Source organism: Gorilla gorilla, chromosome 6 (genome assembly GCF_029281585.2).
Source record: "Gorilla gorilla gorilla isolate KB3781 chromosome 6, NHGRI_mGorGor1-v2.1_pri, whole genome shotgun sequence".
NCBI lineage: Eukaryota > Metazoa > Chordata > Mammalia > Primates > Hominidae > Gorilla > Gorilla gorilla.
Window position 1 is genome coordinate 85,793,284 of NC_073230.2, and position 14,936 is coordinate 85,808,219.

General features: G+C 49.6%; 2 protein-coding genes across 6 annotated transcripts in view; both read left to right on the plus strand.

Annotated features, from left to right (window-relative positions):
• Positions 1–7,443, plus strand: part of LOC101143607 (zona pellucida sperm-binding protein 3) — a 39,267-nt gene extending 31,824 nt beyond the window's left edge. For all 4 annotated transcript variants that reach the window (XM_055392870.2, XM_055392873.2, XM_055392872.2 and 1 more), the window contains 3 exons: positions 5,623–5,714; positions 5,848–5,984; positions 7,216–7,443. In XM_055392870.2, the coding sequence (XP_055248845.1) occupies positions 5,623–5,714; positions 5,848–5,984; positions 7,216–7,430 (444 nt within the window). In that variant the 3' untranslated portion in view covers positions 7,431–7,443. The remainder of the gene's footprint in view (positions 1–5,622; positions 5,715–5,847; positions 5,985–7,215) is intronic.
• The window catches only part of LOC101145093 (probable E3 ubiquitin-protein ligase DTX2), a 162,092-nt gene that overhangs the window by 31,730 nt on the left and 115,426 nt on the right, over positions 1–14,936 (plus strand). The window lies entirely within an intron of this gene.

A 14,936-nucleotide genomic window follows, 5' to 3' on the forward strand; every position in this document is an offset into this window, starting at 1 on the left:
CTGGGGCCTCCCCTTGAGAACCTAAACTAGAAAACTCAAATTGACACTAAGAGGGAAGGAGAAGGAAGGAATGAAGATGGGGACTGCCTAATGGCTGAGGTGGGGGAGGGATGCAGTAGGAAGTGCAGGTGCAAGGACCAACATCTAGCCAGGAAGTACTGGTAAGTGTTTAGAAGTAAATTGCCTGGTGCGGTGGCTCGTGCCCATAATCCCAGCACTTTGGGAGGCTGAGGCGGGCAGATCATGAGGTCGGGAGATTGAGACCATCCTGGTTAACACGGTGAAACCCCCTCTACTAAAAATGCAAAAAATTAGCTGGGCATGATGGTGGGCACCTGTAGTCCCAGCTACTCCAGGTTCCCAGGTTCAAGTGATTCTCCTGCCTCAGTCTCCCAAGTAGCTGGGAGTACAGGTACCCGCCACCATGCCTGGCTAATTTTTTTGTATTTCTAGTAGAGACAAGGTTTTACCATGTTGTCCAGGCTGGTCCCAAACTCCTGATCTCAGGTGATCCGCCTGCCTCGGTCTCCCAAAGTGCTGGAATTACAGGCGTGAGCCACCATGCCCAGCCTCAAGTAGCTTTTATTTTTTGAGTTGGAGTCTTGCTCTGCAGTCCAGGCTGGAATGCGATGTCACAGTCTCGGCTCACTGCAACCTCTACCTCCTGGGTTCAAGCAATTCTCCTGCCTCAGCCTCCTGAGTAGCTGGGAATTACAGGTGCCTGCCACCACGCCCGGCTAACTTTTGTATTCTTACTAGAGACTGGGTTTCACCATGTTGGCCAGGCTGGTCTCGAACTCCTGACTTTGTGATCCACCTGCATCGGCCTCCGAAAGTGCTGAGATTACAGGCGTGAGCCACCATGCCCAGCCTCAAGTAGCTTTTAAACAAGCTCACTGAGATGAGAGGTGAGGCCGTGAGCTTAGAATAGGTGGTTAGGAAGTGATTAAAGTAGGGGTTTCCAGTGCTGGCTCTATACTAATCATCTGGAGAGGTTGTAAAAATACTGATTGTAGAGAGTCTCATACCTTCACTCTATTGGGGTAGGGCCTGGTGTCACATTTTGTAACATTAACTAAATCTTCATAGGTGTTTGCTGTAAAACTCTATGAACTTCAGTGTGCACACCATCTAGGTTCTACCACCAGCATTTTTTTTTTTTGAGACAGTCTCACTCGGTCACCCAAGCTGGAATGCAATGGTGTGGTCTTGGCTCACTGCAACCTCTGCCTCCGGGTGCAAGCAATTCTCCTGCCTCAGCCTCCTGAGTAGCTGGGATTGTAGGCACCTGCCACCATGCCCGGCTAATCCTTGTATTTCTTAGTAGAGACAGGGTTTCATCATTTTGGCCAGGCTGGTCTTGAACTCTTGACCTCATTATCCAACCGCCTCAGCCTCCCAAAGTGCTGGGATTATAGGCATGAACCACCACGCGCCCCCCCACCTTTTTTTTTTTTTTTTTTTTTTGAGAGGGTCTCACTCTGTCACCCAGGCTGGAGTACAGTGGCACGATCTTAGGTCACTGCAACTTCCACCTCCCAGGCTCAAGCGATTCTCCTGCCTTAGCCTCCCAAGTAGCTGAGATTGTAGGCATACGCCACTACTGAGTGCCTGTTATATTTTTAGTAGAGATGGTTTCACCATATTGGCCAGGCTGGTCTTGAATACCCGACCTCAAACGATCCACCTGCCTTGGCCTCCCAAAGTGCTGGGATTACAGGCGTGAGCCACTGTACCCGGCCTACTAGCATTTTACTGTTATCCTCCATCTACTGACCTACCTTATTCTACTTGGAAATGCATCAAAAGCCACTTAAGCTCCTAGGTGACTCTAATACGCAGCCAGGCTTGCAAACCTCTGAAGCAGAGGCTCATACGTCAGGGTGGCATTAAGGGACAAAGTAGAAACTTTTCAAAGATCACGTCGATGCCACTTCACCTCCTCCAGCAGCTGCCTTGTGGGAAGAGAAAGATCAACACACAGATCAGTAGGGTAGCAAAAGGGAAAAGCATCTAATATTGATGAGATGGCCTGAAGCTCTCAGTGGTGGGCCCTGCTTCAATGGGGCTGGGGATAAAGGAGGGCAGATTTGGGAAGAGTCCTGGCCCTCGGATCAGTGACCGATAGCTCCTTAGGGGAGAGGATCCTGGTTGTGGGAGGAAGTCAAGATTGACCTCAGGTGTGGCCATTTGGGAAGAAGATGGGGAGAAGTTTTCACAGAGGTGGTATCGGTCAGCATGGGTATGGACTGAGGTGGTTTCTCAATCTCTGGGGGTTGAGGGGCAACTAAGACCAGAGAACAGTGCTGTTTAATGGAAGATAGTCTGAGCCCTTGGAGGGCTCCCCTTCAAAGGTAGGATTGATGATGCCTCAGTAGACTATGTCCCATGGCACAAAGAAGGAACAACCCTATTTCAGAGCAATAGGGTGGCTGGGCACGGTGGTTCACATCTGTAATCCCAGCACCTTGGGAGGCCGAGGTGGGAGGATCAGAGTTCAGGTGTTTAAGGCTGCAGTGAGCTATGATGGTGCTATTGCCCTCAACAGAGCAAGACCCTGTGTACTTCTTTTTTTTTTTTTTGGACAGAGTCTCACTCTGTCACCCAGGCTGGAATGCAATGGCATGATCTCGGTTCACTGCAACCTCCACCTCCTGATTCAAGCCATTCTCCTGCCTCAGCCTCCCTAATAGTTGGAATTATAGGCACTCAGTCACCACGCCTGGCTAATTTTTGAATATTTAGTAGAGATGGGGTTTCACTATGTTGGTCAGGCTGGTCTTAAACTCCTGACCTCAGGTGATCCACCTGCCTCAGCAAGTGCTGGGATTACAGGCGTGAGCTATCACACTCCCCTCTTTTTTTTTTTTTTTGGGAAATGGAGTGTCATTCTTGTTGCCCAGGCTAGAGTGCAATGGCATAATCTCAGCTCACTGCAACTTCCCATCTCCCAGGTTCAAGCAATTCTTCCGTTCCAGCCTCCCAAGTAGCTGGGATTATAGGCACCTGCCACCATGCCCAGCTAATTTCTGTATTTTTTTTTTTTTAGTAGAGATGGGGTTTCACCATGTTGGCCAGGCTGGTCTCAAACTCCTGACCTCAGGTGATCCACTGACCTCAGCCTCCCAAAGTGCTGGGATTACAGGCATGAGCCACCATGCCCAGCCTAGACCCTGCTTCTAAAAGGCCGCTATAGGGGAACTGCCCTGGGATCTTAGACTCCAGTTAGCACCAGAAAAACATACTAGGAAGAAGCTAAGGATGAAAGTACATTTCCTTTGTGGAATAGACAACAGGGCCTTGGAAGCTTCTTACTTGCAGGGCAGGTGGCTAAGATGGGCAGCTGGACAACTGCTAAACTGGCTTGTTTCTAAAAGTCTGAATTTACATGGTTTCAAGTTTCTCTGCTGGTGTACTTGGCCACTAGGTGGTGACTGAGGCTTGTGGCTCTGAGGCTTCTGCTGGAAGGTGGCTGAATTGCCATGCTCTGCCCGAGGTTGAGCAGGGAGGAATTTTAGCCCTGCCTGAAATATGAAGGGAAACTGACCTGGGGACGGGCCAAGGCTAGACTGAGCCCTGGCTCTGTCAGAATGGCCCCTAGCCCCAGCAGCAGGATGGAATGTCAGTCTAAAATGAGAAGGCTTGGCCAGGTATGGTGGCTCATGCCAATAATCCCAGCACTTTGTGAGGCCAAGGCAGGTGGATCACTTGAGGCCTGGAGTTCAAGACAAGCCTGGCCAACATGGGGAAACCCCATCTCTACTACAAATACAAAAACTAGCCTGGTGTGGTGGTGGGTACCCGTAATCCCATCTACTTGGGAGGCTGAGGCAAGAGAATCGCTTAAACCTCGGAGTTAGTGGCTACAGTGTACTCCAGCCTGGACTAGAGACAGACTCCGTCTCAAAAAAAAAAAAAAAAAAAAAAAAGGGTAGGGGGGCAGTGCTTACAGGGTAGTTGACTATTCCCTGGGTAGGGGGGGGGGGGTCCTTCAGCTCCCAGCAGGAGCTCATATTGGGTTCATTCCCTCGTACTTGTCTAACGAGGGTGGGTAAACGTTTCCCAGAGGCCAGGACTGTCAGGGTATCAGCCTGGTGAGTCTTCTCGTCGTCATATCCCTTACAGGTGAAGGGAGACTGACGTAGGCTTGACTAATAGCAGAGGTATGTGCAAGGAAGAAAAGCCCAGGGAAGCTTGCCCAAAGAGTGAGCCATCAAACTCAAGTCTGGCCGGGCGCAGTGGCTCACGCCTGTAATCCCAGCACTTTGGGAGGCCAAGGCAGGTGGATCACAAGGTCAGGAGTTCAAGACCAGCCTGGCCAAGATGGCGAAATCCTGTCTCTACTAAAAATACAAAAAAATTAGCGAGGCATTATGGCAAGTGCCTGTAATCCCAGCTACTTGGGAGGCTGAGGCAGGAGAATTGCTTGAACCTAGGAGGCAGAGGTTGCAGTGAGCTGAGATAGTGCCATTGCACTCCAGCCTGGGCAACAGCAAGACTCCACCTCAAAAAAAAAAAAAAAAAAACCTCTTAAGTCTGAAATGGAAACTCCACAGAAGCAAGTCTAAAAGGCTTCTTTATGTGCCCAAGGACCTCAGGTCACAGAAACAACTTGGTCTTGCCTTAGCTGGCAATACAGTGACTACATCCCTGAAGAAAAGTAGCTTGTCAACTAGTCAAGTGGCAGGTGGCAGCGTCAGAAGCCCAGCTAAGCTGCTAGCTATTAAGGTGTCTACCACTCACCTCGGTCACCTGGGGATGGGCGTGCGTTTAGCAATGCTGAGTTAAGCCCAGGACTGGCCAGGCACGGATAGCTGGCACCTGTAATCCCAGTACTTTGGGAGGCTGAGGCGGACAGATCACTTGAGCCCAGGAGTTTGAGGCCAGCTTGGGCAACATGGCAAAACCTCATCTCTGCAAAAAATCCAAAATTAGCCAGGTGTAGTGGCTTGTACCCGTAATTCCAGCTGCTCATGAGGCTGAGGTGGGAGGATCCCTTGAGCCCAGGAGGTCAAGGCTATAGTGAGTCATCATCACACCACTGTACTCCAGCCTGGGTGACAGGCCCTGTCTCAGAAGCCCAGGGTCAAGCATGCTCAATGATTGGGTAAGTTTGGAAAAGATCAGGGGAATAAGTGGTGGATTCCAGTCTAAAACTAGTTGCTACTTGCTCTAACATTGGGTAAGTGAACCTTTACACCATCTTAGAGATGAGGCTCTTCCTTCCCCCTGTTTATTTTATGAGACAGTCTCACTGTCAGCCAGGCTGGAGTGCAGTGGCATGATCTCGGCTCACTGCAACTTCTGCCTCCCAGGTTCCAGTGATTCTCCTGCCTCAGCCTTCCAGGTAGCTGGGACTACAGGCACCCACCACCACGCCCAGCTAACTTTGTATTTTTAGTAGCGATGGGGTTTCACCATGTTCGCCAGGTTGGTCTCGAACTCCTGACCTCAGGTGATCTACCCGCCTTGGCCTCCCAAAATGCTGGGATTATAGGTGTGTGCCATTGCACCCGGCCCCTTCTCACTCTTTAAAGGGTTAAGGGTTATAAGAGAACTGGTGTGTTAAACTCCCAGGCACAGCCTGGAACTCAGCCTGGAAATAGCTGTTATTCCTTGCAGATATACATCACCTGCCACCTGAAGGTCACCCTAGCTGAGCAGGACCCAGATGAACTCAACAAAGCCTGTTTCTTCAGCAAGCCTTCCAACAGGTGAGGAGGACAGGTGCTCCGTGACTGGAGTAGAAACTGAATCGGCGACGCCTTGTCTATTTCCCCCAATATATTATCAGCAAACTGCTTCCTGCAGGCAACAAAAATCTAAGCTGCTTGTCTTTCATCTCAGCTGGTTCCCAGTGGAAGGCCCGGCTGACATCTGTCAATGCTGTAACAAAGGTGACTGTGGCACTCCAAGCCATTCCAGGAGGCAGCCTCATGTCGTGAGCCAGTGGTCCAGGTCTGCTTCCCGTAACCGCAGGCATGGTATGTCACAGAATGGCCAAGAGGCTGTTCATTGTCCCTTACTCAGTTGAGGGTACCTGCTGTCATTTCAGGCTGATGGTATTTTCCCTTGTCCTCCATTAAAACTGTTTGTACCTAGGCCTGCAGCTACCTTTCCCTAACACAAATCTTGGGGTTAAGCAGGAGGGGCTCTCAGCCTTCCACCTCGGTGGCAGCCAGGGTAGATCTGCTGTCATCCTAGGCTTCTACTGAGACATAATTAGGCATGTAGGGGAAATATAGCAGTTGTTAAGATAATCTGGCTTGGCATAGTGGCTCAGGCCTGCAATCCCAACACTTCGGGAGGCCAAGGCGGGCAGGTCACCTGAGGTCAGGAGTTCGAGACCAGCCTGACCAACATGGAGAAACCCCGTCTCTACTAAAAATAAAAAATTAGCTGGGCATGGTGGTACATGCCTGTAATCCCAGCTACTTGGGAGGCTGAGGCAGGAGAATCACTTGAATCTGGGAGGCAGAGGTTGCAGTGAGCCGAGATTGCACCATTGTACTCCAGCCTGGGCAACAAGAGTAAAACTGTCTCTCAAAAAAAAAAAATAATAATCTGGCCAGAACAGTGGGTTGTGCCTATAATCCTAGCACTTGGGGAGGCTGAGGCCAGGGAAATCGCTTGAGCCCATGAGTTCTCGACCAGCCTGGGCAACATAGCAAGACCCTGTCTCTACAAAAAAGACGATGTACTAGGGAATCCCTCTTGGGTGACCTGCTTTCTCTGTATGAGAAAGCTGTCTTTTTCTTTTTTCTTCCCCCTCCCCTGCACCAAGATGGTGTCTAGCTCTGTCCTCCAGGCTGGAGAGCAATGGCACGATCTCTGCTCACTGAAACCTCTGCCTCCCAGGTTCAAGCTATTCTCCTGCCTCAGCCTCCCAAGTAGCTGAGACTACAGGCATGTGCCACCATGCCCAGTTAACTTTTTTATTTTCAGTAGAGACGGGTCTTGCCATGTTGGCCAGGCTGGTCTCAAACACCTGACCTCAGGTGATCTGCCTGCCTCAGCCTCCCAAAGTGCTGGGATTACAGGCATTAGCCATCACACCTGGCCGAGAAAGCTGTGTTTTTTTGTCTAGAAACTGTTTATTAGCCCACACAAAAAAGACAACATATTAGTTTAGCCCACTGAGGCAGAATAAAACCTCCAACCCAGTTCCCGGTTAGGGACTAAGATGACCCTTGGTTGTGTGTTCTCCTTTCACAGTGACAGAAGAAGCAGATGTCACCGTGGGGCCACTGATCTTCCTGGACAGGAGTGGTGACCATGAAGTAGAGCAGTGGGCTTTGCCTTCTGACACCTCAGTGGTGCTGCTGGGCGTAGGCCTGGCTGTGGTGGTGTCCCTGACTCTGACTGCTGTTATCCTGGTTCTCACCAGGAGGTGTCGCACTGCCTCCCACCCTGTGTCTGCTTCCGAATAAAAGAAGAAAGCAATATCTGGTCGTGGTGTGGTGGTCAGATGGAAGGTCAGAATTAGTGCTGACTGTGTCAGGTGGGGAAGACTGTATACCACCCGCCCCGTGCACTCACATAGCATAGTCCAGCAAGTACTACTGTGTCTCTACTGTAAACAGGGCAGGGTTCATGTCCTTAGACAACTATAATCTATCACCTCCATGGGAACCAACATGGAAACTCTTAGATGAAGGTCAGTCTGGCTGGACCCACCTTACTTCTAGGCTAGCAAAGAATCTTATATCTCTGGCCCCCATGGATTTGACTCTAGACATGGGAGTGGGGAGGAGAGAGCTTCCAGGCCCACTTCTCCAAGGCAAGCAGGCAGGCAGCTCTGTCCAGATGCTAGAGGCCAGAAGGCCAGTCATGATTGGGCCCTCCCAGTAGGGCAGTGATCAGAGCACTGCTTCTGCCTGGTCTTAGCTGTCACCTTGGGCTTGAAGATATTCTTGGGACATGTTGGTATGAACTTGTCAAAGCTGCAGCAAGGGGTGACTGGCACTCCAAGCCATTCCAGGAGGCAGCCTGATGTCATAAGCCGGTGGTCCTGAGGTGGCTCTGAGGTGGGTAGTTTTGCTTTGGGGGTAGGAAGCCTCAGGAGAGCTGAGAACCTGCTTTGGTTTTGGGTTTGTTTTGATTTGTCCCTTTTGAGAGAAAGGTCTGGCTGTGTTGCCCAGGCTGGAGTGCAGTAGTATAGTCACAGCTCACTGCAACCTGGAACTCCTGGTCTCCAGCCATCCTCCTGCCTGAGCTTCCTGAGTTGCTGGGACTACAGGCATGAGCCCCACTGTGCCCAATTTATTCTATTTTTGGTAGGAACTGGGTCTTGCTATGTTCCCCAAGCTGGCCTCGAACCCCTGGCCTCACGTGATCTCTCTCCTTGGCCTCCAAAAGTACTGGGATTATAGACATGAGGCCTCACTGTCACTGGGGGGAGCTGCTTCTCAACCTCCCCCTACCTTTATCGCACTCCCTAAATAGGCTGCTTCCCTCCCCCAGGTTTCAGCCATAGTTCCTAGGAGCGAGTAAGGGAATGGTGCCCCAAAGAGGGTACCCAGGGAACTTGTGCCCCCTTTGCTGGGGAAGGTGTTCATGGTACCTCTGTGGGAGGCTTCACATACCTCAGTAGCTGGCTCCAGCCTTGCCCCAAACTCAAGCCATTCTCACTCGGGGAAGTTCACTTTCGCTGCAGCATCCCAGCCTGGCTGGCTACTTGCTGTGAGCCTGCCAGTCCTCATGGGCAACATGGGGGTGGCACCTACTGAGCAGGATTAGGCATAAACTGATGAAAGCTGAAAGATGCTCAGGTGCAACTGGCATGGTGCTTATCTCTGGCCTGTCTGGCTGAGGGCAGGGGCTCCAGCATGTTGACTCGGGTATAGACATATCTATAGTGCATTCAGAGCAAGGTTTGGGTAGCTTTGGACCTACTGAGAGCAGGAAGGCCTTTGATACTCTTAAGTGTGGTCTGTGAACGTTGGCATCACCTGAGAATTTGTTAGAAATGTATCATTTAAAGCCCCATCCCAGACCTAGAAATTTGCATCTTAAATCCCAGGGTGGGGTGGGCATGGTGGCTCACGCCTGTAATCCCAGCACTTTGGGAGGTCAAGGCAGGTGGATCACCTGAGGTCAGGAGTTCAAGACCAGCTTGGCTAATATGGTGAAACCCCGTCTCTACTAAAAATACAAAAAATTAGCTGGGCATCGTGGTGGGTGCCTGTAATCCCAGCTAGCTGGGAGGCTGAAGCAGGAGAATTGCCTGAACCCGGGAGAGGCAGAGGTTTCAGGGGGCTGAGATCACGCCACTGTACTCCAGCCTGGGCAACAGCAAGACTCCATCTCAAAAAAAAAAAAAAAAAACCCAGGTGATTTGAGTGGTTAAGGGCACTGAGCCAGGGACTTGTGGCACGAAGGGATTGTTCCGGGTGAGCCGCTTGCGGCCTAAGCAGGTTGTGGTGTGATCTGTAGGGGAGTAACAGGCTGGGGTTCAAAAAACGCCAGATACAGTGGTTCAGGCCTGTAATGCCAGCACTTTGGGAGACCGAAGTGGGAAGATGGCTTGAGCCTAGGAGCTCAAGACCAGCCTGAGCAACGTGGTGAGACCCCATCTCTACAAAATATAAAAATTAGCCGAGCACAGTGGTACGTGCCTGTAGTCCCAACTGCTTGGGAAGCTGAGGCTGGAGGATCACTTGAGCCCAGGAATTCAAGGCTGCAGTGAGCTGTACTCACTGCCCAGGTCCCAGCCTTGCTGCCTCCTGCTGCGCTCTAGCCAGAGTGACAGAGCAAGACCCTCTCAAAAAACAAAACTGCCTAGGGGTTGCAGAGGTAGGCTTCCTGGAGGTGGTGATCCAGAAGCAAATCCTCAACCATGGGGAGGTGGATGTGGTGGCTCACACCTGTAATCTTAGCATTTTGGGAGGCCGAGGCCAGTGGATCACTTGAGACCAGGAGTTCAAGACCAGCCTGGCCAACATAGCAAAACCCCATCTCTACTAAAAATATAAAAATTAGCCAGGTGTGTGGTGGGTGCCTGTAGTCCCAGCCACTGGGGAGGCTGAGGCAGGAGAATCACTTGAACCCAGGAGATGGAGGTTGCAGTGAGCCAAGATCGTGCCACTGCATTCCAGCCTGGGTATTGGAGTGAGAATATCTCAAAAAAAAAAAAGAGGGGAGAGAAATGGGAGAATCTGTGCCCTGGGGGCATGGAAGGCCTCAGTGCCTAGTAAAGAGTGGGGCTTGGCCTGGAGAGGGAGGCCTCATGGGCCAGATAAGGGAGATACTGGCCCATCTAAGCATGCGTGTGCCGGTAGACTTTCCCTGTCCAGATGATCAACTGGAATGGCAGAGAATGCGGCCTGCAGGCTGGGAGACATCCTTGAAGCCATATCCCCAGGCCCTAGTCCCATCTGCCACTCTTTTTTTTTTTTTTTGAAACGAGGTCTTGCTATGTTGCCCAGGCTGGACTCCAACTCCTGGGCTCAAGCATTCCTCCTGCCTCAGCCTCCCAAGCAGCCACAAACCACACCTGGCTTCTTCCTGCCACTTCTAGCTTAGCAGGTAACTTCATCTGTAAAAAGGGGATGACGTGATTTCTTGGGGGAATGAGTAGAGCGCTTGGTAGAATCATGGCTCAGGCAAGAGGTCTCTGAGCCGGGCGTGGTGGCTCATGTCTGTAATCCCAGCACTTTGGGAGGCTGAGGTGGGCAGATCATGAGGTCAGGAGTTCGAGACCAGCCTGGCCAACATAGTGAAACCCCATCTGTACTAAAAATACAAAAATTAGCCGGGCGTGGTGGCACGTGCCTGTAGTCCCAGCTACTTGGGAGGCTGAGGCAGGAGAATCGCTTGAACCCGGGAGGCGGAGGTTGCAGCGAACCAAGATTGCACCACCCCGGGCAACAGTGCGAGACTCCGTTTCAAAAAAAAAAAAAAAAGGTCTCTGGCAAAATGCTCCAGGCTTGGGGTCCGACGGGTACTTCTACCCCTGACAATCTGTTTACTTATCACCATCCTCTTTTCAGATGGGGAAGTTCTTTCCATCAGGATTATAGCAAGGATTGGTCTTCATGGCACACTTGGCATCCAAGCACGTGTTGTTGGAGCTGTTCTATGAGCCAGGAGACACCGGGGAACGGTTCTTGCAATAAACATCCGTCTCTTCCTTGTACTCAAGTTCTTAAGGGTTGCAACTTTCTGAGAGCTTGTCCTTCATTCAACTTCTTTTCTCAGCAGAAAGAGGAAGTGGCTATGTCAGGGGAGGGGAGGAGTTATGACTAAGATGTGGCCGTGAATGTCAGCTCCCTGCCAGCTCCAGATGGGCCTCAGCAGGATAGTTTCCCTGGGCCTTTGCCAGGAGAGAGAGCCTCCAGCAGCAATGTCAAGAGGGCTCGGCCTGCCTGCCTCCTAGGGGAACTAGACTGGAAATGAAAGGCAGTGGCAAGCCACTGAGGGTTCTCTAGACTCCATTGCTTAATCCTCCTCTTTCCCTAAAGTTTCCAGAAGCTTCCTATTGCATTGGAAAGCCTCTGTAAACCAACACTTTGGGTGTGGGTTTATTTTCTGAAATGGGGTCTCACTCTGTTGCCCAGGCTGGATTGCAGTGGCACCACCATAACTCACTGCAACCTCGACTTCTCTGGTTCAAACCATCCTCCCACCTCAGCCTCCCAAGTAGCTGGGATTACAGGGGCATGCCACCATGCCCCGCTAATTTTATTTTATTTTTTTAGTGAAGACGGGGTTTCACCATGTTGGCCAGGCTGATCTTGAACTCCTGACCTCAAGTGCTCCTCCTGCCTCGGCCTACCAAAATGTTGGGATTACAGGCATGAGCCACCGCGCCCAGCCAGTTCTCATTCTTCACTGGAGATTGTAGCCAGACATTAGAGCAAACTGGAAGAATCTAGAATCTAATCCAGTCTACAGGTAGATAAATAACTCAAACAATGAACATTACTATAATAACAGGTAAACTATCGTTTTTCTATTGAAATATAATTTTTCTCCCTATAGTCACCTTGAACTCTTGACCTCGTGATTCGCCCCCCTCGGCCTCCCAAAGTGCTGGGATTACAGGCGTGAGCCACCGTGCCTGGCTCTCACTGTCACCCAGGCTGGAATGCAGTGGTGCAATCTCGGCTCACAGCAACTTCCGCCTCCCGGGTTCAAGCAATTCTCCTGCCTCAGCCTCCCAAGTAGCTGGGATTCCAGGCACATGCCACCACGCCTGGCTAATTTTTGTATTTTTAGTAGAGACGGCGTTTTGCCATGTTGGCCAGGCTGGTCTCAAACTCCTGATCTCAAGTGATCCGCCTGCCTCGGCCTCCCGAAGTTCTGGGATTACAGGTGTGAGCCACTGTGCCTGGCCAGAGAACAGATTCTCTTTGAATCTATGCAAATAACCATGTTGCTGTAAACATAAGAATAATCGTTATGCAGCCAACAGACACATGAAAAAATGCTCACATCATCACTGGCCATCAGAGAAATGCAAATCAAAACCACAATGAGATACCATCTCACACCAGTTAGAATGCCAATCATTAAAAAGTCAGGAAACAACAGGTGCTGGAGAGGATGTGGAGAACTAGGAACGCTTTTACACTGTTGGTGGGACTGTAAACTAGTTCAACCATTGTGGAAGTCAGTGTGGCAATTCCTCAGGGATCTAGAACTAGAATTACCATTTGACCCAGCCATCCCATTACTGGGTATATACCCAAAGGATTATAAATCATGCTGCTATAAAGACACATGCACACATATGTTTATTGCGGCACTATTCACAATAGCAAAGACTTGGAACCAACCCACATGTCCAACAATGATAGACTGGATTAAGAAAACGTGGCACATACACACCATGGAATACTATGCAGCCATAAAAAATGATGAGTTCATGTCCTTTGTAGGGACGTGGATGAAGCTGGAAACCATCGTTCTCGGCAAACTATCGCAAGGACGAAAAACCAAACGCCACATGTTCTCACTTACAGGTGGGAATTGAACAATGAAAACACATGGACACAGGAAAGGGAACATCACACACCAGGGCCTGTTGTGGGGTGGGAGGAGGGGGGAGGGAAAGCATTAGGAGATATACCTAATGTAAATGATGAGTTAATGGGTGCAGCACACCAACATGGCACATGTATACATATGTAACAAACCTGCACGTTGTGCACATGTACCCTTAGAACTTAAAGTATAATAATAAAAAAAAAATCATAAATTGCTTCTAAATTCTGGAGGGTTCAGGTAGAGAGGAAAAGCAAATGTTTTCATTTTTGTTTTCAAAAGTACTTTACCAAATTACTATAAATTGTACAAAGTTTAAAAGAAAAAAGTTTCCTTAAATCTGGAAAACAATATTAAAAGAACCCACAATGTTTGACATAAAGCAGCCTTAAAAATCCATAATTCAGCTGGGTCTAGTGGCTTGCACCTGTAATCACAGCATTTTGGGAGGCTGAGGTGGGAGGATCGATTGAGCTCAGGAATTCAAGGCTGCTGTGAGCCATGATCACACCACTGCACTTCAGCCTGGGTGACGGAGCCAAGACCCTGCCATAAAAAAAAAAAAAAAGATTCAGGCCCGGTTTGGTGGCTCACACCTGTAATCCCAGCACTTTGGGAGGCCTAGGCAGGCGGATTACCTGAGGTCAGAGTTCGAGACCAGCCTGGCCAACATGGTGAAACCCCCATCTCTACTAAAAATACAAAAATGAGGCCGGGCGCAGTGGCTCACACCTATAATCCCAGCATTCCAGCACTTTGGGAGGCCGAGGCAGGCAGATCACCTGAGGTCAGGAGTTCGAGACCAGCCTGACCAACATGTAGAAACCCTGTCTCTACTGAAAATATAAAATTAGCCATGCGTGGTGGCACATGCCTGTAATCCCAGCTACTAGGGAGGCTGAGGCAGGAGAATTGCTTGAACCTGGGAGGCAGAGGTTGCAGTGAGCCAAGATCTCACCATTGCACTCCAACCTGGGCAACAAGAATGAAACTCTGTCTCAAAAAAAAAAAAACAACAACAAAAAAACGAACCGGGCATGATGGCGGGCGCCTGTAATTCCAGCTACTTGGGAGGCTGAGGCAAAGGAATCTCTTGAACCTGGCAAGCAGAGGTTGTAGTGAGCCGAGATCATGCCATTGCACTCCAGCCTGGGCGACAGAGTGAGGTTCTATCTCAAAAAAAAAAAAAAAAAAAATTAATAATTATTTTTCATCAGTTCATTCAGTCTTGTAATTAATTCTTGCTGTGATCTGTATTAGCAATTTCACAAACCCATCAGTTTCTTCATTCGAGTTTTGGAATTTTTTTTTTTTTGACAGAGTTTCACTCTTGTTGCCCAGGCTGGAGTGCAACGACAGAATCTCAGCTCACTGCAACCTCCGCCTCCCAGGTTTAAGCGATTCTCGTGCCTCAGACTCCTGAGTAGCTGGGATTACAGGCATATGCTACCACGCCCAGCTAATTTTTTTTTTTTTTTTTTTTTTTTTTTTAGTAGAGACGGGTTTTCTCCATATTGGTCAGGCTGGTCTCGAACTCCCGACCTCAGGTGATCTGCCCACCTCGGCCTCCCAGAGTGCTGGGATTACAGGCTTGAGCCACTGTGCCTGGCCGAGTTTTGGAAATTTAGTTCAATAGTGTGAACTCAAAGTTATTAGAAACCCGTACTTGTCAGACTTCATTCTTTCCATGAAGCTCCTTGAAGACATAACTCTCTGGGATTATAATTGCCTGCAAGAAGCTTTCAGAAAGACATTAGACTAAAGCAATTAAGTGTGGACATGAAGACTTCAAGTGACCATGGCCAAAACCTGGTCTGAGTCCGTGGTAATGACGACATAATTGACAAGAATGTTATTTCTGAACCAAAATTGACTGATACCATTTATACCAAGACACATCAGATTTTTAAATATGTTATACAATTTTTCAGTATATTAATAACATAGCC